Below are 26,124 nucleotides of genomic sequence, written 5' to 3'. Positions count from 1 at the left end.
TTTGATAACTATGTCTTTGACAATACTATTTTATAGTATTGTGTTTTAACAATTTTATCTGATTACCTCATGCTGGTCATTGACCGTAACAATAAAGATGATGATGATGATGGTGATGATTGAATTGCCCTGATCAGCATTTAGTGTTCAGGCTAAATTCAAGACATTTGTTGGGGATATCAAAGTGAGAGTTGATCTGATATTACCATCATTTGAGATGAGACTCATTTGTTCTAGAAAAGAAGCCTTTTTCCTGGTGGCTCCTTGGTTACAGAATTCCCTCCCAGACCCAGCCCATTCAAAAAGCCCATAAGCACATCTTTCTTTTGCCATCCCTTTGAGTTGCTGGAAATGGGATTTTAAGCCTTTCCTCCCATTTGTGTGCATGTTTTATGAAGTTTTTATTTCTAAATTAAAGTTTAGTGGATTTTAACTTTCTTTCTCACTCTAAGCCATCTTGGGAACATTGGCTAAGAAGCAACAGGACACACATTTTCTGGATTAAATAAATAAATAAAGCCACTGCATGTCTTAAATGCTCAGCAACTTCCCTGCCACTTCGTAAATTTCCAACAGATCCAAGGCAGCAAGCCAGTAGCTTAGAAAGCCATTTGGAGTTCAGACAGAAGACTAGGAGTTTGATTTTTGATTCTTTTTTGGTTCCCAGTGCCTATTCCCCACCCAGCCACCCCTCTGTCTCCAATGCTATATTTAGGAGACAGAGAGAGAGACGACTGTTTTTGTACTGTAGGCATGGCTTTCTGCTCAGAATAACTTCCAAGCATCTTGAATGAAGAGACTTGATTCCATAGGTAAGAATTTTCTTCTTTATGGCCTTTGTCTCTTCCAGATCCCACTTGTAATCCATCTCTCTGCATAGCTTTTTCTCATACACGTAGTTTTGTAAGGTTTGGAGGGATGGGAGGGACAGATGAAGTGTGCCCATCTGTCCCAGGACCGAAGCCACAAGAACCCAGCACCCTACTTTCATTTGCAGTCTAAGGAAGAACTCCATTTTTGTTTTAGTGTGATGTTTTTCTCTAAAAAGGGAAATACTTTTTTTAATGTTTTGCATTTACATTTTAATTCCATATTCTTTTCATAGCCATCCTGAGGAGGTCTGAAAACACTTATATAATATCAGAGAATGTAGCCATTGTTTGCTTATTTGGTACAGGGACTGTGAAGGGTTTAAAAGTAAAAAATCTCAGGCTGTTTCCCATCCTGATATCTTCAAAAAGGGCAAAAAGGAGGACCCTGGGAACTACAAACCAATCAGCCTGGCATCAATCCCTGGAAAATTCTGGAGCAAATTTTAAAGCGGTCAGTCTGTAAGCACCTTGAAAACAATGCAGTGATTACTAGAAGCCAACATGGATTTGTCAAGAACAAATCCTGCCACGCTAATCTTAACTCATTTTTTTGATCAGGTGACCTCCCTGGTAGACTGTGGGAATGCTGTGGACATAATATATCTCAATTTCAGCAAAGCTTTTGACAAAGTGCCCCATTATATTCTGATTAGCAAGCTAGCTAAATGTAGGCTGGATGGAACAACTATCAGGTGGATCCACAGTTGGCTACAGAATCATACTCAAAGAGTGCTTATCAATGGTTCCTTCTCATACTGGGGGATGGTAACGAGTGAGGTACCGCAGGGCTCAGTCCTGGGCCCAGTGCTCTTCAACATTTTTATTAATGACTTGCATGAGGAGGTGCAGGGAATGCTTATCAAATCTGCAGATGATTGGGAGGAATAGTTAATACCGTGGAAGACAGAAACAAAATTCAAAGTGATCTTGATTGGCTGGAGCATTGGGCTGAAAACAACAGAATGAAATTTAACAGTGATAAGTGCAAAATTCCACACCTAGGAAAAAGAATCCAAATGCAGTTATAAGATGGCTTAGCAACTACATGTGAGAAGTATTGTGGAATTGTTGATCAGAAGCTGAACATGAGCCAACAGTATGATGTGGCTGCAATAAAGACAAATGCTATTTTAGGCTGCATTAACAGAAGTATAGTTTCCAAATCGTGTGAAGTACTAGTTCCCCTCTGTTCAACACTGGTTAGGCCTCATCTAGAGTACTGAGTTCAGTTCTGGACACCACACTTTCAGGAGGATGCAGACAAACTGGAACAGGTTCAGAGGAGGGCAATGAGGGTGATCAGGGGACGAAACAAAGCCCTATTTGAAAGGACTGGGCATGTTTAGCCTTGAGAAGAGAAGACTGAGGGGAGATATGATAGCACTCTTCAAGTACTTGAAAGGTTGTTATACAGAGGAGGGCCAGGATCTCTTCTCATTCATCCCAGACTGCAGAACATGGAATAATGGGCTCAAATTACAGGAAGCCAGATTTCAGCTCAACATCAGGAAAAATTTCCTAACTGTTAGAGCTGTACAACAATGGAACCAAAGAGATAGGGAGGTGGTGGGCTGTCCTGTCCAACATTGGAGGCCTTCAAGAGGCAGCTGGACAACCACTTGTTGGTTGTGCTTTAAGTTGCATTCCTGCATTGAGCAGGTGGTTGGACTCAGTGGCTTTATAGGCCCCTTCCAACTCTGCTATTATATGATTCTATGCTGAGATATAGCAAATTGACCAAATCTGCTGTTCAAATGCGAGGAGGACTGTGAAGTTCCTGTTCTTTCAGTGATTCCACACTCTTGACTAGTGTGGATAAAGAATATGAGAACTGGCCTTATTCCAAGTCAAGCTGAATTACAAAATTGGGCTTAGAGGTATAGTTGCTTGAGTTATTGGAATGACAAATATAATGTAAATTTAAAAAATAACACCACTGAACATAACCAAACTATACAATTAAAAGATCACCGTTACATGTACAAACATACAGAGATTGAAAGCTTGCATAACAGATACGGTTTCTCACTATCTTTTGTATCTGAACATGCCAACCTCACAAGGGATTCCTATTGTGAGGTCTGCAAAAGAACAATGCACGCTAACAAGACAGTCTCAGCTTAGACTAAGTCTCTATCCAAACACATTCTGACCTTTATCAGGTCTTCTTCCATGGACAATATGAATAATTAGTGGCTATATATTACTTAGCTACTTTTAGGTCTTGATTTTAGTGAATATGACTTATATAATATGTAAGCATATGTGCTACTCAGTCTATTGGTCCAGAACTGGTCGATAGATGTTTTAAATCCTTTGCAATATGAGCCAGTCAGGCAGGGGTGAAGTCATCCAGGGTCTCAGAGGGTCTTAGACCCCTTAGTTTTTGGGGAGCAGGGTCCTGGCAGGGTCCCTATGTCTCCAGCATCCTGCAAGCCAGTCAGAATGAAAGGGGAGTGTGTTGGCCACTAAGAAGAGTCTTCTAACATGGTTCCTTGTCCTTTCCTGTTGATTGGATCCAATCAGAGTGAAAGGAGGTGAGTTAGCCACTGAGAAGACTCTTCTCAGTAGCTAACACACTCCTCTTTCATGCTGATTGACTCCTAGGGGCGTCTGTTGTTTGGGAGAAGGCATTAACAAGCATCTCATTCTCAGCACTAAAGTGGGGAAAAAGGGGAAGGGGGCATGGCTGGGACTAATAGGAAGGGACCCTGCACTTCGGAATTTCCCACTACACTACTTTTCCCAGGTTAAGTTGAATGTATCAGCCAGCTTTTCTTCTTCTTCTTCTTCTTCTTCTTCTTCTTCTTCTTCTTCTTCTTCTTCTTCTTCTTCTTCTTCTTCCCAGTCAAACCAACAGTCTGCCTTGTCAGCTCTGATTTGCAGAAGGGATGGGGGAGAAATTAAATTCATTTTAAAGTGAACCTACCCAGTTTGCACTTCGCCAAAAAAAATGTGTTCTAAAACCCAGCTGTCCTCTGAAATTCACGCTTCTTCAAATTTTGCAATGCAGTTCTCCAACCAAAAACAGTGTACAAAAATGCATATAATAGGGAAGTGTGTGAAAAACGCTCACACATATATTAGTGAAATTAGCATACAAACATGCATTATGCTAGGGGAAATTGCTTACAAAAATGTGTGTATTAGTAGAAAGTATAGGACATTGGGCCCAATGTCCTGTAGGGCCCTGCAGAGCTGCGTAGCGGAACGGAGAGTATTGAGCGAGCTTACGTGTGTGTGTTTGAATCTTTGCTAAGATCTATCTTCCCTGCTAATTAGTCAGACAGAGACTTTAAGCTTTAAAATAAGAAATAACTACTTTATTCTGGAAGTACATGTTTGATAGGAAAGAGTTCTACATCTAGCTAACTAGCTACGTTGGAGCAGCAAGCACTGCGCCCAGTGCTCGCCCTCATGCTGGAGGAGAGGGAGAGACAAAGGAAAGATGTCTGCTCCCCTCTTGAGAGAAGAAGACTGGGAAGGAGGGAAGGAACTGGGATCAACATCCTTTGCATATCAGTCTAGCAGGAAGGGAGAGACAGCAGGAGATCAAAGGGATAGGTATAGCCTAGCAACCAAGAGGTCTCCTCTCTAGGTACCCTTTTTAACCCCATGCAGCCTCAACCAACAAGTTGGAGTTGAACCTCATACATTCCAACAGAAAGACACCCTTAAATGCTGATTAAGAAAAAGGGAAGCTGATCCAGAAATGTGGCAAACTAATTTAAGAACGGGAAAAATGATAGGCTAGGAGAAACTGATAATTGACAGATGTGTCTGTCCCTATGTCTGACTGAATGACCCAAAGCCACCTGGACAACTTGTAGCTAAGGAGATGATGATCAGGACTGGGGCTACAGCTATGGAAAGGGCAGGCATGGCTCAGAAGGGGTGAGAGAGAAGGTCCCAGGTTCAATTCCTGGCATAGAATTATAGAATCATAGAATAGTAGAGTTGGAAGGCACCTATAAGTCCAACTCCCTGCTCAATGCATCTCCAGTTAGAAAGGTCTGGCAGCAGGTAATGGGCAAGACCGCTGCCAGAGACCCTGAAGAAGCACTCCCGGTCAGAGTAGACAACACTGGCCTGGAGGAACATATAACACACCATGGTGTAAGGAGGCTTCCTATAGGAAAGCCACAATCATGTGCTTCACGTGCTGCAAGCACAGAATGTGGCATCAGAAATATCCCTCTAAATCTCAGTTTTATTTATTTTTAAAAAATAGTAAGACCTTATCTTATTGCACAGATGCTGGATTTTGTTGCCTTGGCTGACTTTGCAGATTGGAGTGTGGTGCCTGGTAAAGAAAGAGTTGTATGTTTTTTAAATGGAACCAATGACCTAGAGAGGTAGTGGGCTCTCCAGCACTGGAGGCGAATGCAGCTGGACAGCTGACAGCCATCTGTCGGGAATGCTTTGATTTGGATTCCTGCATTGAGCAGGGGGTTGGACTTGATGGCCTTATAGGCCCCTTCCAACTCTACTACTCTATGATTCTATTATTCTAAATGTGATTTGTAATTTTTACCTTGGGTCTAAAGTGGCACTATGTCAGGGGGGAGGGCCTCCAGTCATTGTTGGACTAAGACTCCCATCATCCCTGATCACTGGTCATGCTGGCTGGGGCTGATGGGGGTTGGAGTTCACCAGCACATGGAGGGCCACAGGTTCCCCCACTCAGGCACTAGGTGATTGCATTTGCATCTCTTGTTCTCTCTCTTTTCTCATTGAAAGCAGGCTAGGATCTAGCCCTTATGGATTGTACAGACATGCATGTGGGCAATGCCTGGTGAAGTCAAAGGATTTTCAGGGGTCAAAGCACAGAGTTTTCTGTCTTCCTTGCCTTCCCTATGGCATACAGAAGCAGGATAAATTATGCAACAGAAGCCAGCTTAAGCAATCCCGTTTAGTTTGCATTATCTGCCCAGCTCACAGGATTCAGGGCTGTGGCCACAGAATTTAGAGTTCATGCTGTAGTTGTGATGCATCTTCATCCTAAGCACTGACACACTTAGCTAATTGGTCTTAGCGGTGATTAAAAAAAAGTGGCAGACACCTTAGCAGGACTTACTGTACACAGCCAATCAGGAAACCAGAAATAGGATTCTGCGTCTTGTCTGGATTCACCATCCACAGCCCAGTCAGGGCCCAAATGTGGTTTCTGGGGAGAGCTGCAAAGAGGTCAGTACCTTCCAGAATAGCCTTGTGCCTACATATGAAAGGGAAAATATGCATGTCATTCTATGATTACTCCCTTCCCACCCACCCCCACCTACCCCACCCCTTGCAATCCCCATCTGAGCACAGCCTGGAAGCCCAAACAGTTTAAGTTCAGAACAGGTTCAAAGGAGGGCAACAAAGATGATCAGGGGACTGGAAACAAAACCCTATGAGGAGAGACTGAAAGAACTGGGCATGTTTAGCCTGGAGAAGAGAAGACTGAGAGGAGATATGATAGCACTCTTCAAGTACATGAAAGGTTGTCACACAGAGGAGGACCGGGATCTCTTCTCGATTGTCCCAGAGTGCAGGACACGGAATAATGGGCTCAAGTTGCAGGAAGCCAGATTTCTACTGGACTTCAGGAAAAACTTCCTAACTGGTAGAGCCATACGACAATGGAACCAATTACCTAGACAGGTAGTGGGCTCTCTGACACTGGAGGCGTTCAAGAGGCAGCTGGACAGCCATCTGCCAGGAATGCTTTAATTTGGATTCCTGCATTGAGCAGGGGGTTGGACTTGATGGCCTTATAGGCCCCTTCCAACTCTACTATTCTATGATTCTATGATTCTAAGTGGGCCTTTTCGCATCTGTTGCCGCAAGCTGAAGGCACATCAGTATTTCAGTGACCCACTCTGGAGGAGCTATTCTCTCAGGATCTCAACACGTGTGTGGGACTATCTTGGAGACTACAATCACAGGACATATTGTGGGAATTGTAAAAAAAAAATACAGAGGTCTTGCAGAAGACATCTTTGTCAGAATTTCAGAACAGCTCAATATCAGCCTTGAAATGGATATGGCCTGCCTTCAAGTCAATCCCGACTTATGGCTACCCTCTGAATAGGGTTTTCATGGTAAGCGGTATTCAGAGGTGGTTTACCACTGCCTTCCTCTGAGGCTGAGAGGCAATGACTGGCCCAAGGTCACCCAGTGAGCTTCATGGCTGTGTGGGGATTCGAACCCTGGTCTCCCAGGTCGTAGTCCAGCACCTTAACCACTACACCACACTGGCTCTTACATCACTAAAATACCAAATGGAAATGGATGTTGTTCCGCCACCCCAACCCCCCCCCCAAAAAAAGGAAGAAGCTTCCAGTTTGTTCATAGTGAAACTAGTCTGAAAGAACAACTTCCCTTGTATAAATTTCACTGCCTGCTACAGTAATCAGAAGCCATCTTGATCATGGTGTGCCCTTGAGATATTCATCTTATGACCATGTGGGGGTGAGCTTCCTCTATAGTCGCATCCATCTTACGGAGTGGCCTCTCTCTGGATATCTGGCAGGCATTGACACTGGCTCACCCACCCAGCCACCCACACTCCTCTGGCACTTTTGATGCGTTATACCAGGTTTTTCTTGTTCCTTAGATAACGCAGGTGTAAATGTTTATACTCTTAATGGTGTCTAATGCATTTTAGTGGATTGTCTTCAGTTACTATGTTGTATTCTCTCCTTGGTAATTTCTGGTTTTAAGGTGCTGTATAGATTGTTTTAATTAATAAATAATGATGCAGGATAACTAGGGCCTGGTAACATTTGATCTTGTGCACTTCTAAAGTACAGACAGGTACAAAACTACCTGTGGGCATGCCCAGAATGAAAAAAAAGGCACTGGAGGGCACAGGAGTAGCGATTGGGAGGGTAGAAAATACAGCACAGCACAGAAACGCTCTGTCAAGGGCTGCCCACTGGTATGGATGAAAAACAGAGGAATACCTTTGGAAGGGGAACTAAAGCTACTAGAGAGGGAGAGTGTGGATGGTTGCATGCCAATTACGCAGATGGAAAAATCAAATCTGAATGATCCATTTGTGACGTAAAGCCCCCAACTCGAAGAGCCCTTAGTTTCTCCAGGTTAAAAATAAAATGTGGTGTCCTTTGCTCTTCCAGCAGTCTTGATGTGGCTATTTTGTTATTTTTGCAAAACATCAGGAAAAGGCAGAACCCGGCATCACTTGCAGTTAGGTATGAGGAGGGGCAACTTGTATATGCCTGGACCACCTTTGCCTAATTACCAGCTCATTTATCCATCTGCTGAAGTGGACTCAAGTCCAGGGGTAGCCAGCCTGATGCCCTCCAGATGTAATTTCCTTATTTATTATATTTATAGCCAAATTGGACCCATTCAGACATATTCAGGCCTGTTTTGACAGCCACGGATCACCACGGGTCAGATTCAATGACCCAGAGATACCTGGGACTGTCGGGGAACAGGGCAGCCGCGTCTCCCCTTCCCACAGCGATCCTCCAGGCAAGGCCGGATTTATGTACAAGCTAAAGAAGCTACAGCTTAGGGCCTCACATTACGAGGGGTCTCGCATTAGAAAGAAAGAAAGAAAGAAAGAAAGAAAGAAAGAAAGAAAGAAAGAAAGAAAGAAAGAAAGAAAGAAAGAAAGAAAGAAAGAAAGAAAGAGGGGGAAATCGTTTACAACATTGCCACCGGGAAACCATAAACATCTTACAGAAACAGCCTTGGTCGCCCTGTATGATGACCTTTGTCGGGAGAGGGACAGGGGGAGTGTGACCCTGTTGATTCTCCTTGATCTCTCAGCTGCTTTTGATACCATCGACCATGGTATCCTTCTGGGATGGCTCACGGAGTTGGGAGTTGGGGGTACTGCTTGGCAGTGGCTCCGCTCCTACTTGGTGGGTCGTCACCAGAAGGTAGTGCTTGGGGAACACTGCTCGACACCCTGGACTCTCCATTGTGGAGTCCTACAGGGATCGGTACTGTCCCCCATGCTTTTCAACATCTATATGAAGCCGCTGGGTGCGGTCATCAGGAGTTTTGGAGTGCGTTGTCACCAGTACGCTGATGACACGCAACTCTATTTCTCCTTTGCATCTTCCTCAGGTGAGGCTGTTAATGTACTAAACCATTGCCTGGCTGCGATAATGGATTGGATGGGAGCTAACAGACTGAAGCTTAATCCAGACAAGACCGAGACGCTGTTAGTGTGTGCCTTCTCTGCCCAGATGGTGGATGTTCACCCTGTTCTGGATGGGGTTACACTCCCCTTGAAAGAACAGGTTCGTAGCTTGGGAGTTCTTTTCGACCCTTCCCTGTCTCTTGAGGTTCAGGTAGCCTCAGTGGCACGGAATGCTTTCTACCATCTCCGATTGGTAGCCCAGCTACGTCCCTATCTGGACAGTGACGACCTCGCCTCAGTCGTTCATGCTCTGGTAACTTCTAGATTGGACTACTGCAATGCGCTCTACGTTGGGCTGCCCTTGAAGATAGTTCGGAAACTACAGTTAGTCCAGAATGCAGCGGCCAGATTGTTGACGCAGACCAGAAGGTCCGCTCATATAACACCTGTTTTGGCCCGTCTGCACTGGCTTCCTATTTGTTTCTGGGCTAAATTCAAAGTGCTGGTTTTGACCTATAAAGCCTTACACGGCATGGGACCGCAATACCTGGTGGAGCGCCTCTCCCAATATGAAACTACCCGTATACTGCGCTCAACATCTAAGGCCCTCCTCCGAGTACCATCCCATCAAGAAGCTCGGAGGATGGTGACTAGAAATAGGGCCTTTTCGGTTGTGGCTCCCGAACTGTGGAATGGTCTCCCCGATGAGGTGCGCCTGGCGCCGACGCTGCTATCTTTTCAGCGCCAGGTGAAAACCTTTTTATACTCCCAGGCATTTTAAAGTGTATTTTTATAGTATTTTATTACTATGTTGTATTCAGGATGTTGTTTGGTTCTTGTATTGTTTGTGTGTTTTTGTTTTTTGAGTTATGGTATTTATTGTATTTATATATTGCTTTTACCTTTTATGTACACCGCCCAGAGAGCCTTCGGGCTTCGGGCGGTATACAAATTAAATTAAATAAATAAAAATAAATAAAAATTACAAAAACCAAAGAAAATGTGCAAAGAATAATTACTTATTGTGAATTACATCTAATTTATATATTATTACCTTGTATTGTTTAATTGTGTTATGTGTTTGACAATCTCCTAAATGAAGAATGTGCACACATATAACTTGCATTTTTAATACCCAGAGCTTGGAAGATTACTTTTAAAAGGTAATAAATTACCGTTACAGTTACAAGGCCCAAAAAGTAGTAATTACCGTTACAATTGCACTTGCTCTGAAAGTAACTGATTACTTTACTTTTCCTCCAAAGTAATCACTACAATTACATTTCAGTTACTTTTGAAAAAGCCTACAAGGTGCTGGCCTTGGCTGCTGCACATCTAAGTAGCCTAAAACAACATTAAAAATAAACAAACACATACAGAGGTAGTAGAATAATTATTTTTATTCATAGGATAGCAATGGTGTTCTCTCCGCTGGTAAGGGTGGTGGGGAGGGAGGCTGAGGCCACTACTCAGATCTTTGCACGTCAAACCAAGTGCAACCCCCCCCCCTCAGCCAGCAAGCATAATCCATCTCACTTTACCACCTCCCGGACCCTGCCCTGCCACCAGCTCAGGGACACTCACCCAAGCAAACATTTTCCCCTGAGATGCAAAAAAGTTAAAATACTGCAAATGCAGCACAGTAGCCAGAGAGGATGGTGGAGGCCACATTGTGTGCCAAGTGCAAACACAGTATTCACTCTCTCTCTCTCTCTCTCTCTCCCTCTCTCTCACACACACACACACGTTATCATATTTCACTTCCACAGTTCTTTATCTCCATTCTGCTGCTGCCTCCTTCTCCTCCTTTATCCATGTTCTTGACCTCCAGATCCTTTTTCCCTCCACTCCATTCTTCACCACTACTATCCATTTTTTAAAATAATTGTTTTCTCCACTCCACCCCGTCTCTGCCTCCTCCCTCGTCGCCTCCTACGCATCCACAGAGCATGAGGAAAGAGCAACACTGCACAGAAGCCCAGTTTGAGGCACATGATTTTCATTCACAAATCAGAGGAGCAGAAGACTTCCTCTGCTCCCCCCCCAGTAATGCCCAAAAGTAATTCTGGAAACGTTACAATTACTCCACAAAAGTAGTAAAATTACTCCTAGTTCTATTACAATCAAAATGTAAAGGAATTACCCACTTGTTACTCAAAAAAGTAATGAATTACAAGTAATTCGTTACTTGTAGCTAGTTACTTCCAAGCTCTGTTAATACCTATGTTACACAACAATCAATTTTTGTTTAATTGTACAGCCCGTACTTTGCATTGAATTTTTTTATTATTTGTTGAAGAGGGAAGGGCCTCACTCACGTTATAGCTTGGGGCCACAACAAGTTTAATCCGGCCCTGCCTCCACATCTGTGGGTACTGTTTTGCAAAACAGCATCGCCATGCCTGCTGCCAGCGGGTGGCCAGGCCGGGCTCTGGCCCAAGGGCCCAGGAGCTCCCAGGCATCCCTCACCACTACCAGTGTCAGGACTTGTCACCTCCTCCCACCGCCCGTCTTCATGGCTGCGGGGGCCTGCCGGCGCCGCTATCACCGCTACTTCCTCGTCCTCCATGCTCGCCCATCCCTTCAATGGCTGGAGGCTCCAAGTGCTCTGCCACAAGCCTTTCCGCAGCTGCCAGAAGCACATCGGGCCTCACCCCCTCGGAAGCAGCCTCCGTGGCATGGAAAACTTCCACCTCACAGACACCATCACGGCTATGGCGTCCACGAGGCAAAGTCTCCCACGCCAGGGAGGCCCAGCATGCTTCTGGTGGCAGCAGCTGCAGAAGGGCTCGTGGCAGAGCACCCAGATCCTCCAGCCGCTGAAAGAATGGGTGAGATGTGGAGGAGGAGGAGGAGGAGGAGGAAGAAGGGGGTGGTAGCAGTGCAGGTGGGCCCCCACGGCAATGAAGACAGGCAGCGGGAGGAGGTGACCATCCCTGGCGCTGGTACTGGTAAGGGTCCCACTGTGCCCAAGGGCCCCCAGAAAGCTGGAACCAGCCCTGAGCATCAGACAGGATCCTCCCTCCACTCACAGGCCAAGAGAGCTATCCTGGGGGGGGGGTGCTTTGCAAAGGACTTTCGAAATCCCTTTGCAAAACAGCATCAAGCAGGGTAAATTGTCACAATGTCTCTTTCTCCCACCCCTCCATAAGTTTCCGGGGGGGGTTCTTTTTAGCTTGGTAGGGAGTTGGGAAAGAGCCAGTGTGGTGTAGTGGTTAGAGTGTTGGACTATAACCTGGGAGACCAGGGTTCGAATCCACACACAGCCACGAAGCTCAATGGGTGACCTGGCAAGTCACTGCCTCTCAGCCTCAGAGGGAGGCGATAGTAAATCCCCTCTGAATACCACTTACCAAGAAAACCCTATTCACAGGGTCGCTATAAATCGGGATCGACTTGAAGGCAGTCCATTTCCATTTTCAGGGAGTTGGGAAGCTGTGATGTAGCTGCAACCCTCACTGTCTCCCTCCCGCATGCTCACTGGCTCTTCCCTTATGTTTAATTAGGGTATTTTGTACCCTAATTAAACATGAGCCGCACCCCAAACTTATTCAGGAGTGGTTCTGAGCCAGGATGGATGGGCCCCAGATCAACCCAAGGTGGGCCTGCCAGATGTCTCCCCTCCAGGTTGGAGCCACCGGGCAGATTGGGGGAGTGTGTACAGCCCTGCTTTCCTCCAAAGGGTTGAAAGTGGTTTACACAGTTCTCATCCCCATTTTATCCTCATAACAACCCTGTCACTTAGGCTAGGCTGAGAGGCAGTGACTAGCTCATGGCCACCCAGTCAGCTTCATGGCTGAGTGGGGATTTGAACCCTGGTCTCCCAGGACATAGCCCAACACTCTAACCAGTACACCACACTGCTTCTTTTCTTGCTCCAAGGGCCACATAGCTGGTATGATAACAAATTGGGATCAGAAAAAAATACCATGAACTGCTGTAACACTAGTGTGATAAAGGTTTATAATACGAATGATGGTTGGCATATACACAAATAATGAATTCCAAAAAATATATCTAACAATGATAGTTTAAATGATCGTTGTTTAAAATAACTGCATAGATCAGTAGTAACACCCAATTAAGCTAACTGTAATAGTTCTTATCAGGCCAAATGCCTGCCAAGTGTATAAGAATCGCTCTGAAATGAAGCTGCGAGCTGTCCTTCAGACTGAAATGTATATCTGCCGTGGCCTGACATACGAGACAGCAAGGAAGCAGTGGTGTGTTTTTTACACTTGCATTTGTGTTATAAACCTTCTTTATTATACTGGTGTAACAATTTCTTTGTTATCATTGTGTGTGGGGGTGTGGTGTTGGGATGTGTTCCTGTGTTTAGCCCATGTAGATGGTAGGCACAGGCCATCTGTTAGCCAGCCCTGGTCTAAGGTGAGGTAGCCTTTCTCAACCTTTGGGTCCTCAGATGTTGCTGGACTACAACTCCCATCAGCCCCAGCCAGCGTGGCCAACAGTTAGGAATTATGGGGACTGTAGTCCAGCAACATCTGGGGAGCCAAAGGTTGGGAAAGTTTGGTGTAGAGTGTCAGACTAGGACCAGAGATGCCCAGATTTAATTCCCTACTCAGCAGTGAAGCTCACTGAGGAATACCTCCCTCTCTCAGCTTAACTTACCACACAGGATGGTTGTAAGGATATAGTAGGGAAAATCCACATCCTCAAGGTTCTTGGGGGATATAAATGTCATTGCAGAAAATAATAAAGAAAGGTTGAGGAAGGTGGTAGCTGTGTTCCTCCCAGGCACTTTCTTGAGGCTTGGCTTCCGCTGCTGCCGTTGTAACAGAAAGAAGCTCTAGAAACAAGATACGCTATAAAGCGCAGAACAAAATTGCTGGAACTAATAATAATGTGCCCTGTTGAGATCTTTCCTGGGCATCTGGTGTGCAGTTATTAGGCAAGGCTGATCTTGGTCCTGCCTGAAGTTGGACAACTGGAGGGCAAAGTCTGTTGCAGGGGGCTGGCTGGCATTCCATCTGCCAGGTCGCACATTAATGCAAGCCCACTTTAAACCTTTCTAACTTTGCCATCCAGGTTTTTTTGTTCTTGAACAGAAAGAGACAATCACCGGGGTGGGAAGGGGTACATACGAAAGGAGCTGATTTCATCTGAAACAGACAAGTGTCCTGTAGCTCAGAGGCTCCTGCGGAGGCCGGAGAGTTGTCAAAACCAGAGCGTGTCTGTTTAAGACAGCCGCCTTGCTGCAACTCTGGATGTCTGTAAAGCGTCCTCTTGAAGCCCAACACTGTGAGCGTGAGTGCTTGTGTGGTGTGTTTGGAAGTGTAAATCTTTCCCAATGTCATTTCACCCTTATTAGGCAGTTAACAGTTTTGCATAAATACTGCAGCTGTCCGGGGATTAGCACGAGAAGAGGATGTTTACAGTGTATGTGTTTGCCACTGTGTTCTTGGAATAAACGCCTTTCATTTCGTGTAAGGTGACCAGATGTCATTTGCTAGGGTTCTTCCCCCCCCCCCAAAAAAAACTGGATTCGAGTAACTCATCCAAATGGCAACAAGCCACACGCCCAGTTGAGTGCTCTGCTACAGAACTAGGAGGACAGAAAGTATTTAAGCGTGCAACGTTTTCCAAACCTCTACTCATAAAGCGAACCCAGGAGGACACCAGTGGCTATTAATGGGTAGACAGAACCTCCAGGTCAAGCAGCTGTGTATCATTGAATCCAAATTGCTGGAGGACATCAGCAGGAAAGGGCTCCTGGCAGTGGGGTGGTGGAATCCACTCTGGGTCATCTTGGACAACTCCTTGAAAGTTCAGACTAAGACCCGGAACAGACTCCACTGCCCCACTGACATGGAGCCACCATCCACCACCAGCTACTGGCTTCCTGCCCTGTTGATGGACTTTCCTGAAGTTCTTGGTTGGGACAAAATGCTGGAGTTGATGGAGCTGTGGTCAAAGGCAGGATGCCTCTCCTTATGGGAGGGAATTTCCAAACAGAAAAAAAGGAACCCCTTCTTTACACAGTCCATAGTTAAACTTTGGAATATAAGAACATAAGAACATAAGAAGAGCCTGCTGGATCAGGCCAGTGGCCCATCTAGTCCAGCATCCTGTTCTCACAGTGGCCAACCAGGTGCCTGGGGGAAGCCCGCAAGCAGGACCCGAGTGCAAGAACACTCTCCCCTCCTGAGGCTTCCGGCAACTGGTTTTCAGAAGCATGCTGCCTCTGACTAGGGTGGCACAGCACAGCCATCATGGCTAGTAGCCATTGATAGCCCTGTCCTCCATGAATTTGTCTAATCTTCTTTTAAAGCCGTCCAAGCTGGTGGACATTACTGTGTCTTGTGGGAGCAAATTCCATAGTTTAACTATGCGCTGAGTAAAGAAGTACTTCCTTTTGTCTGTCCTGAATCTTCCAACATTCAGCTTCTTTGAATGTCCACGAGTTCTAGTATTATGAGAGAAGGAGAAAAACTTTTCTCTATCCACTTTCTCAATGCCATGCATAATTTTATACACTTCTATCATGTCTCCTCTGACCCGCCTTTTCTCTAAACTAAAAAGCCCCAAATGCTGCAACCTTTCCTCGTAAGGGAGTAGCTCCATCCCCTTGATCATTCTGGTTGCCCTCTTCTGAACCTTTTCCAACTCTAGAATATCCTTTTTGAGATGAGGTGACCAGAACTGTACACAGTATTCCAAATGCGGCCGCACCATAGATTTATTCAACGGCATTATGATATTGGCTGTTTTATTTTCAATACCTTTCCTAATTATCGCTAGCATGGAATTTGCCATTTTCACAGCTGCCGCACACTGGGTCGACATTTTCATCGTGCTGTCCACTACAACCCCGAGGTCTCTCTCCTGGTCGGTCACCGCCAGTTCAGACCCCATGAGCATATATGTGAAATTAAGGGTTTTTGCTCCAATATGCATAATTTTACACTTGTTTATATTGAATGCAATACCAACTCAGAGAAGCTCGGAGGATGGCAACAAGGGAGAGGGCTTTCTCAGTGGTGGCCCCCAAATTATGGAATGATCACCCTGATGAGGTGCGACTGGCGCCAACACTGTTATCTTTTCGGTGCCAGGTCAAGACTTTCCTCTTCTCCCAGGCATTTTAGCATGTGTTTTTAAATTGTTTTTTAAAAAAATTCAATTGTGTTTTTAAATTTGTATATTTGTTTTTAATGTTTTTAATTGCTGTAAACCACCCAGACAGCTTCAGCTATGGGGCAGTATATAAATGTAATAAATAAATAAATAAATAAAGATCACCTCCACAGTGAGTGGCTCAGGGGTTACGTGCCCTGCCACCTGTGCAGCCATGGGCAAACTGCATAGTCCCAAGGAGCCCAGTTGCCCTCCAGCTGGCAGTGGTGGACAAGGAAGGGGCTGGCTTGTGCAGCTGTGGCAAGCTGAGCAGGCCCTAGCCAGCTGGGGAGGGCTAGCCTCAGAAGGAGGCAATGGTAAACCCCCTCTGAATACTGCTTACCATGAAAGCCCTATTCATAGGGTAGCCATAAGTCAGGATTGACTTGGAGGTAGCCCATTTCCATTTTCACCCCTGTCTTCAGCTAAGAATTTATACCCCTCCCAACAACATCTGGAGGGCACTACCTGAAGACTCTCCCTTGACTAGATGGTGTCCTGTGCTCATGAATGTGGCTGCTCGTATGCTTGATGCATTTTTTCCCCAGCTTGGCAAGTAGATGTTGTTTGTAGTTGAGGGAATGTCAACAGAACTGATAGCAGTCTCTGGTATGCAGAAATAACCTGGGTGTTCAAATGGGAGAGAAGTTTGATGAAGTTCACAAATTCACACGTTCCAAAACAAAATTAGAATTGAAACACAGCCATCCTTCAAAATTCTCACTTATCTGAATTTTGCGACACAGTTCTCCAACCAAGCAGCGTTAACAAAAATGCAAACATTAGGGGAAAGTGCACAAAATGAATATATCATTGAAAATAACATACAAAATTTCATTCTGTTGGGAGGAATTGCTTGCAAAAATGTGCACATTAGTCAAAACGCCATACAAAAATGTGTTTATAAAGAGAAATTCACACTAAAATGCTGAAGAATTTTCATGAGGATTTTTTTAAAAAAAAGATATCACAAATTGCTGCAGAAATTTGGAGAAAGGAATTTAAGATTTGCAAAAAAGGGGAAACAGAGATAACTGAAATGGACAGATCCTTCCATCCCTTCCTAGGAAGTTGATACAACCCAGGTGTGTTCTGCCACGAAGGAGGGCCCCACTGACCCTCCCCCAGGTTTACTAGTGAGATAGCGACAATGAAACAGTGGTTGCGACAATGCCTTTCGCGCAAGTGGTAGGAAACTCAGAGACAGCAAAAGCAAACATGAGCTGGAGCACATTTTGGAGCCTACCCCATGGCATATGAGCCAGGGTTGAAAGCCAGTGTGGTGCAGTGGTTAAAGTGTCAGACTAGGACAGACAGACCCTAAGCAGGGGGATCCAGGTTCAAACCCTACTTAGCCATGAAGTGCACTGGGTGACCTCGGATTCTCAGCCTAAGCTACCTGCCAGGATTGTTGTGGGGATAAAATGGGGGGAGGGAGCAGCATGTATGCTACCCATATCTTCTTGGAAGCTGAAATATTCATATACTAAATGGAATAATCATTAAATGAATGGTGGAGAGAACAGCAAAGAGAGATTACTTCTCTGTCACCAGCATGGCATCCAGCGGAGGTATTCTGAGTGTGTGATGAGTCTTTTACATCCGTATCTCCAACGCAAGGCACCCAAACCCTCAGCAGGATGCTGTGACTTTTTTCTCCCAAAGCATTTCACAGAGATAATCGCTGGCATCCTTTGTGACTTGGATGCCACTTTATTTGCAGTGCAAATACTGGATGCCCCCGGGGACTGGTCTAGTTGCTTTTCCACAGATGGACTTCAGTTTCTGCGTTCTGAAGGCGTTGGCAGGGTGTTTGGAGGAGTTTAGCCTACCACCTGTATGACTCAACCTCTGCCTGCCCTCGCTAATTACATCTGGTCAGGTGCTTTCAGGTGGATTTTTGTTCTGGACTGCGTGTTCCGCAAGCATGCAAGTTTTCTGCAGTGCACACACAATCTTGTTGGGCCGCAGCTCAGTGGTTAGAACACCTGCTTTGCTTGCAGAAGGTTTCAGGTTCAATCCCCGCCATCTCCAGGAAAGGATGGGAATGTCCCCTCCATGACACCCTGGAGAGCCGCTGCCAGTCAGTATAAATGATATTGAGCTAAATGGATCAATGCTCTGACTCAATGTAAGACAGCTTCCTACATCTGTATGTTTCTAAATGCCAGTCCATATTTTTCACCCATTTAATCCAGGTTTACCCTTTCTGGAGAAGAACTGGGTTTTTTTTTAAATAAAGCACCTGTTGCCAGCAACTCATTTGTGATATCTGAACACCCCCATTTACAATAGTAAGCTCCTGTTAACAATATTAAGCACCCTAGATCAGCCTTTCCCAACTAGTGGGCCACCAGATGTTGTTGGACCACAACTCCCATCAGCCTCAGCCAACATTGCAAATGGTCAGGAAAGATGGGAATTGTGGTCCAGCAACATCTGATGGCCCACTAGTTGGGAAATGCTGCCCTAGACAGAAGAGGCAGTTCATTGAGGGAGGACATGGCCCTTGACGCTTTGTTGGAGGTGGAAGATCATTCCTGAAGAAATCCTTCTTGGATCCACATGATTTCAGGAACTACTGACCGGTTGTGAATCTCCCTTTTGAGGAAAAGGGTGTGGGTGGTTGCCGTGCAGTTACAAGCATTTCTGGATAAAATGGAAGATATGCGGATCCGTATCAGTCTGGCTTCTGACCTGGTTTGGGGATTGAAATCAGTCATGCTGCAGACAGGGAAGAGATATGCCTCCCCTCCCTGGACACAGTGTTCCCTGTAAGGATTCCCGTCTTCCCCTCCCTACAATGCACACCTCTAATTTAGGGAGAAAAAATCAAGGCATGTAGCTGCAGGAGATGTAGTTGATCCTAACCTACAGCTAGCGTTTTGCCCCCGAAGCTTGTGAAATGTTTATGAGTGTGGGACAAGAGGGTTTGTACAATATTACCATACCAGCCTTTCCAATAAAACATTTTTACTAGGTTTTAAGTGTGCGTGCAGATAAATAAAGAGTCGAGTGAGGAACCAATTTTATCCCGCCTTGTCACAGCACTGCTCTTAAAAGATCTCTTCAAATCAACGGACTATTTTAAGCCACTGGTGACAGCAGGAAGGGAAAGTACCCGGACAATGCAAATCTCAAGAGATCAAAAACCAAAAGGGCAACCTGACAATAAGAGAGGTCCAATAGCAAAGGGACAGAATATTTTGCTTGTATGCGGAAGGCTCAGGCTTCAACAGAGAGGGAGCCTCAGTTGCGGGGGCCAAATACGCCCCTCCAGGTCTCTCTCTTTGGCCCTTGGAAGATTTCCCAGATCACACCTCCTCCCCAGCCACACACCCTCTCCTTAGGCCACACCCCTTATTGGCCCTGCTTTGCACATTCCTTGAGTGGTTTAGCCTGCCTGGAATGAGCCCTTGCACTCTGATAGTGCTTCTCGCTTGCCTGGATTGAAGACACAGAGGGGTGTGTGTAGAAACTTACCTACTGTATACAGGTATAATTTACACTCATCACTCCAACCACTTTTGCCTCTGGCTCCACCCACCACTGGCACATGGGCCCCAGAAAGTTGCCCAGAACAGAATATGGCCCGTGAGCTGAAAAGGGTTCTCTACTTCCAGTCTTCAGCATTGTGGGCATAAAGGACAAAGAAAGGTCATTCCTGAGCCCTTGTAGAGCTTGCCAGTCAGAGTAGGCATTGCTGGCCCAGATGGACCAACCTGGTGCCTTCCAGATGCTCTGGACTATAATTCCCACCAGCCTGAAACATGCAAGCCATTTCACCTAATATAATGTATTTTTGTAAGTGATTTTCACTAATAAATGTATTTTATGCACACTTCCTCCTAATATATGCATTTCTGTACACACTGCTTGGCTAGAGAACTGCAATGAAAAATTCAGAGAAGTGCAAATTTTGAAGGATGGCTGTCTCTCCATTCACGCCTTGTCTTGGAAAGTGCAAATTTGGCAGGTTTGCCTTTAAAGGAAAATCAAACTGCATTTCTTTCCCATCTGCCTAATGCTCCAGGATAGTTACAGCTATTCTTCCTTCCCTGCCTGGCTCTGGGTCCATCTTACCAGCTCTGCACAGAGACTCTCTTCCATGCTTCACAACAGCAACCCCTTCCATGCCTCTCAGCCTAAGCGTGGCACTCAAGGCCCAGTTCAGCAGGCACAGGCAGCCCTTCTCACTTTTCACAAAAGTAAAATACCATATTTGGCTAATCTGAGCCGGAGCACAGCAAGAACGTGCCAAAACACAAAGCGAACTATTAAAAAAAAAAGTTTAACCCTTCATTTATAAATAAAATGATAAATCACTGCAAGAAAGTTTAAACAGAGAGGTTTTGGAGAATTAAACAGGGCGGAAAAAATTTCACCCGACAGCAGGAGCAGGGAAGGGATGATATAAAAGTCGGCTCCAGTTCAGACCAGGAGACTCAGAATGCCGAAACGTTACTGCAAACGGTTTATTTAGATAACACTCTTTTCTGTGTTCATCCCAGGACCATGCAGCTTTGTATCTTGCCTTCTCTTTTCAGAACACAATAAGCTGCTGCATACTGAGTCAGACCATTGGTGCATCTAGCTCTAGGAGGGGAAGGGGATTTGATTAAGTTCACATTTAAAGTTGAATCTATCCAATAAGAACATTAGTTGGATGTACCAGTCTTTTTTGCCACCAGATGAAAAGGCCGCATACACACACCATACACCAGCACATTTCCCACACACACAAAGAATCCTGGGAGAACTGTAGGTTGTTATTGGTGCTGGGAACTATGACTCTATGGCTTAGGTCCAGGCTATCTGTTAGATCGTATCTCCCCTTATGAACCTGCTCGGCCTTTGAGATCATCTGGTGAGACTCTTCTCTCTATTCCATCTTCTTCGCAAGTTTTTCTTGCGCAGACACAGCATAGGGCCTTCTCAGTGGCTGCCCCTAGATTATGGAACTCTCTCCCCAATGAGGTTCGTACGGCTCCCTCGTTATCGTCTTTTCGTACCCAGTTGAAGACTGTTTTGTTTAGACGGGCTTTTAATTAATAATGTTTATCATTTTTAATCTATTTAGGATTTAATGTACTTTTAACTGTTTAATTTATTCTTGTTTGATTTAATTGTTTTGGTTTTTAGTCTAATTATGTTTTAATTGTAAGCCGCCCTGAGTCTTTTGAGAAAGGGCGGGGTATAAATATATATATTTTTTTTTAAAGTAAACTACAGTTCCCAGGATTGATCTGCTTTAAATGTATGGTGTCTGCACAGCACAAATATCGGAAGCCGCTGTATTCTGGCCCACATCATTGCTTTGTCTAGCCCAGTGTTGTCAGGCAGCAGATCGCCAAGGTTTCAGGCAGATGTCTTTGCTCCATGCCTGCTATCTGAGGTCCTTTCAGCTACAGAAGCCAGGAGCTGAGACTGGCACTTTGTGCATGCAAAGCATTTGCTCAGCCTCTGAGTTAGTCATCCTGTCGTAAAGGAGAAGGAAAAGAAGTAGGATCCAAATGCACAAGTGCAGTGGCCAATCAGATGGAAAGCCCACAAGGAGAACCTTTGCGCAACTGCAGCGCTCTCCCACTTGTGGTTCTCAGCAAGTTATAGCCTTCAACGACGGAAGCAGAGCTTACCCATCATGGCTAGTAGCCACTGATAGCTTTATCATCCATGAATTTGTCTAATTTTCTTTTAACACCATCCAAGTTGGTGGCCATCACTATGTCTTGTGGGAGCAGATTCCATAGTTCAACTCTGAACTGTGTGAAGTACTTTCTTTTGTCTGTCCTGAATCTTCCAACATTGGATCACCCCATTGGGTCCTAGAATTGTGAGAGATGGAGAAAATCTCAGGGCCAAGTCAGATTTTTTTTTTAGGCAATAAGTAAATGCTGAAATAGTTACACAGAAGAGGTGATATTGTTATTTCATCAGGCATTTAGATGAGTGAAACTGAAGCTGCTGTAAATTAAAATAGTTTTAGGCTGCAATCCTATACACACTTACCCTGGAGTAAGTCTCCTTGAGCTCACTGGGCCCCACACTTCTAAGTAGACATGCACAGGATTGCACTGTCAACAGTACTCTGTGTGTTTCCACTATGCTTTTAATGGTTTTTTTAAACCACATTGAATTTTAAAAAATTAACAGAGGTTACAGATTACGAAAATGGAAATGGACTGCCTTCAAGTCGATCCCGACTTATGGCGACCCTATAATAGGGTTTTCATGGTAAGCGGTATTCGGAGGTGGTTTACCTTTGCCTTCCCCTGAAGCTGAGAGTCAGTGACTGACCCAAGGTCACCCAGTGAGCTTCATGGCTGTGTGGGAATTCGAACCCTGGTCTCCCAGGTTGTAGTCCAACACTCTAACCACTACACCACACTGGCTCTCCACAGATTATAATATAAACAAACAGATACAGCTTTAAAATGGAAAACGTACAGAATGTAAGCACTGCATATAGAATGTGAGTATTTCTTTTTCCCAGGAACAGGTTTTCCTTCCCCTTTCAAGTTCTTTATTCAAAATCATGCAACGTAATTGAGGCAGGAATATGTGTGCATGGGAGCAGAAGGATTATGCACATAACACTTCCATGCTGGGTCAGTAGCGACATGTGCAGATGAAATGCGTGTTTCTGCATACAAAACTGACTGTCCAAAATGTGATCCAGAGTTCTTGCACCATCAGGACTAAGTTTTGCACCAAAACTTCCCTAGAAATCAGCCCTGCAACTTGTTTTCAGTAAAAACAGAACATCATCTCTGAGCATGTGCAATTTCCTTCACCACTGAGTAGCCAGATATATCTGGAAATAAGAGCAAGGGCAGGGCAGGCTGTGAGCCCTAGCATCTCCATTATCAAAAAAAGAATCTCGAGTTTGTGTGTTACTGTCATTACATTGTTGTTGTTATGTGCCTTTAAGTCAATTTCGACTTATGGCGACCCTATGAATCAGTGACCTCCAACAGCATCTGTCATGAACCACCCTGTTCAGATCTTGTAAGTTCAGGTCTGGGGCTTCCTTTATGCAATCAATCCATCTCTTGTTTGGCCTTCCTCTTTTTCTACTCCCTTCTAGTTTTCCCAGCATTATTGTCTTTTCTAGTGAATCATGTCTTCTCATTACGTGTCCAAAGTAAGATAACCTCAGTTTCATCATTTTAGCTTCTAATGATAGTTCTGGTTTAATTTGTTCTAGCACCCAATTATTTGTCTTTTTCACAGTCCATGATATGCTTTGCTTTAATACGTTTTAAAATATTTTGTTTTTAAGATGTTTTAAAGTGCTTTTAGTGTCTTTGTTTGCCACCCTGGGCTCCTTTTGGGAGGAAGGGTGGGATATCAGTTAAATAAACAAACAAATAAATATAGGTTGGATCCTAAAAATATACATCTCTGGTTACAAAGGGCCTCGATGGCTAGGAATGCCTTTTACCAGCTATAGTTGGTTCACCAGCTATGTCCCCTTTTGGACAGACATGACTTGGCCACTGCAATCCCATGCTTATCGTCTTTTCTAGTGAATCAGGTCTTCTCATGATGTATCCAAAATATAACCTCAGTTTCATCATTTTAGCTTCTAGTGATAGTTCTGATTTAGTTTGTTCTAACACCCAATTATTTGTCTTTTCCACAGTCCATGATATGCGCAAAGCTCTCCTCCAACACCACATTTCAAATGACTTGATTTTTCTCTTATCCACTTTTTTCAGTGTCCACCTTTCACATCCATACATAAACTGCCATTTACAATCCTGTGCAAATGTGTGAGCCTGCTTCTTTGCTTGTGTTTTGTAGGTGCCAGTAAAACCCCTGACCATGAAGCCCTCCAATGACTCCACAGGGTCACCCAATTACACCAGCCTGTTTAACAAATTTGTCCACCTAGATGGAGAACTGTCAGATACATTTTATACTCTGTGGATCGTGCTGGTGGTGATCAATGCCATCATTTTCCTGGTGGGTGTGGTGCTGAACTCTTTGGCTCTCTACGTCTTCTGCTTCCGCACTAAGACGAAAACCACCTCGGTGATCTACACAATCAACCTGATCATCACTGATTTGTTGGTGGGCTTCTCTTTACCCATCCGGATCATCATGCACTATAGCGCCAGGAACTGTCAGAGCTGTGCCCTCATCCACATCTTCACCTACTTCGTCAACATGTATTGCAGCATCCTCTTCCTTACATGCATCTGCATTGACCGGTACCTGGCCATTGTCCAGATAGAAGCCTCCCGCAAGTGGAGGAACCCCAACTATGCCAAAGGCATCTCCGCTTTCATCTGGATCTTTGCTACAGCAGTCACCTTCTCCATTCTCACCATGGCCATGAAGTTCTCAGACTGCTGCATTGCTCAGATCTTGCCCCTTATGGTCTGCGAGTACTTCTTCCCCCTTATCATCATCACGTTCTTCACCACCAGGATCATGTGTGCCCTCTCCAAGCCAACTCTCATGCACCAGAGCCGCGAGAGGCGGATGAGGGCCGTGCAGCTTCTCATCACTGTCCTCATCATCTTCATGATTTGTTTTACGCCCTTCCACGTCCGCCAGCTGGCCATTTCAATCAACCCAGGTATGCCCAACAACATCAGCTTGATTGTTTACCACGTGACTGTTACCTTAAGCAGCCTCAACAGTTGCATGGACCCGATCGTCTACTGTTTTGTTACCAACAACTTCCAGTCAACCATGAAAAACATCTTCAGGAAGTCTGAACCTGAGCAGACCAGTGGAGACATCATCAGCGTAAACAAGGGCTCAGGTTCGAATGCCATTATAGCCTTCTCAAATGCTATAGGGAACCCATTGGGCCTGCCTTCCCCTAACAGTACAGCAAGCTCTTAAAGGCAGGGGGATCCCAATGTACACTGTTGTAAACATTGTCAGGATATGTGGAACTATTCTCTTTTCTGAGAGTATTGTAGAACATCACGTTGACCTTCAGCAGACTGGAAGCAAAACTCCTTGGGTTCACCAGTGGCACCATCCATTCTTGTATGGCAGCTGGCTTTCACATCTGGGAATGATATTGTGATGTTTCCACTCATATGCCAATCCCTGGGTTATATCCCAGGATGCATTCTGCATCCCAAGCCAGCAGTAGCTTTCTTGACCTGGGAACCATAGAGCAGAAGACAGATGCAGCTATATATTTTGGCAGGTCTATCTGCTTCTCCATGATTATTTGGAGGACTGGAAAAGAAGGGTGTATTTTAAAAAAGAAAAAAGAACTTGTTCAGATGTTGACCTTATAGACAGTTTCAAGTTGGACAGGAGGAAATGCAACACTGGGCACTTCCAGACTGTTGCTATTTTTGGGTGGGATTCAATCACATTCTGGCAAATTCAAGTTGTGCAGTTAAAGTTGATTTGCACTCTTGCACACCAAACTCACTTTCATCCAAAAGTGGACTTTTTGCAATAAGGATAGTGATGGGGAAATGCATTGCAAATGTGGGATAACAATTGCTTTACATAGTGTCATATAATCGCCCGGCAAACAAATCAGAATAAATGCTCAACAAACGGCTGGCAGCATGCAACCACCCTACAGACTTTGTGCAAACAGATCAGGATGAATGCTAAACAAACAGGTCGTCTGGAAGCCACCAATGACTTGGATTTTCAAAGGATAATAATATAGGAGACAAACAGTTGTGAGAAATTGGTGGAGGTGATTTTAAAAAATATATACGTGCCTAGAATGCCAAAATCATGAGAGTAATAAACAAGAGATTTAAAGCCATAACTAACTAAACTTTAGAAATACTGTGGTCAAGATTTATTTCTCAGGAATATTATTATTTTTGGAAAGAGTAACCCAGGAGAGCTGGGGGCCAAACTATTTTTTTATGCAATCAGCTGTAAGAAAGACCCTACTGGCCTACTTGTGGGATTGAAGTTAAACAAAGATTTTTCTATGAAGAATTGATGAGGGATGCTTAACCCTTTTTCTGCCTGATGCTTTGTAGCTGCTGTTTCCCTCCCACTCTCATC

At 44.8% G+C, this 26,124-nt stretch overlaps 1 protein-coding gene across 1 annotated transcript in view; it reads left to right on the top strand.

The window, feature by feature from the left end:
- The window catches only part of GPR20 (G protein-coupled receptor 20), a 43,483-nt gene extending 17,686 nt beyond the window's left edge, over positions 1-25,797 (top strand). The window contains exon 2 of the mRNA XM_061607977.1: positions 23,920-25,797. Coding sequence (XP_061463961.1) covers positions 23,941-24,972 — 1,032 coding nt within the window. The 5' untranslated portion in view covers positions 23,920-23,940 and the 3' untranslated portion in view covers positions 24,973-25,797. The remainder of the gene's footprint in view (positions 1-23,919) is intronic.
- The last annotated feature ends 327 nt before the right edge of the window (positions 25,798-26,124 follow it).

This window comes from Rhineura floridana, chromosome 1 (assembly GCF_030035675.1).
Source record: "Rhineura floridana isolate rRhiFlo1 chromosome 1, rRhiFlo1.hap2, whole genome shotgun sequence".
NCBI classification, from domain to species: domain Eukaryota; kingdom Metazoa; phylum Chordata; class Lepidosauria; order Squamata; family Rhineuridae; genus Rhineura; species Rhineura floridana.
This window is presented reverse-complemented; position numbering and strand designations above follow the sequence as displayed.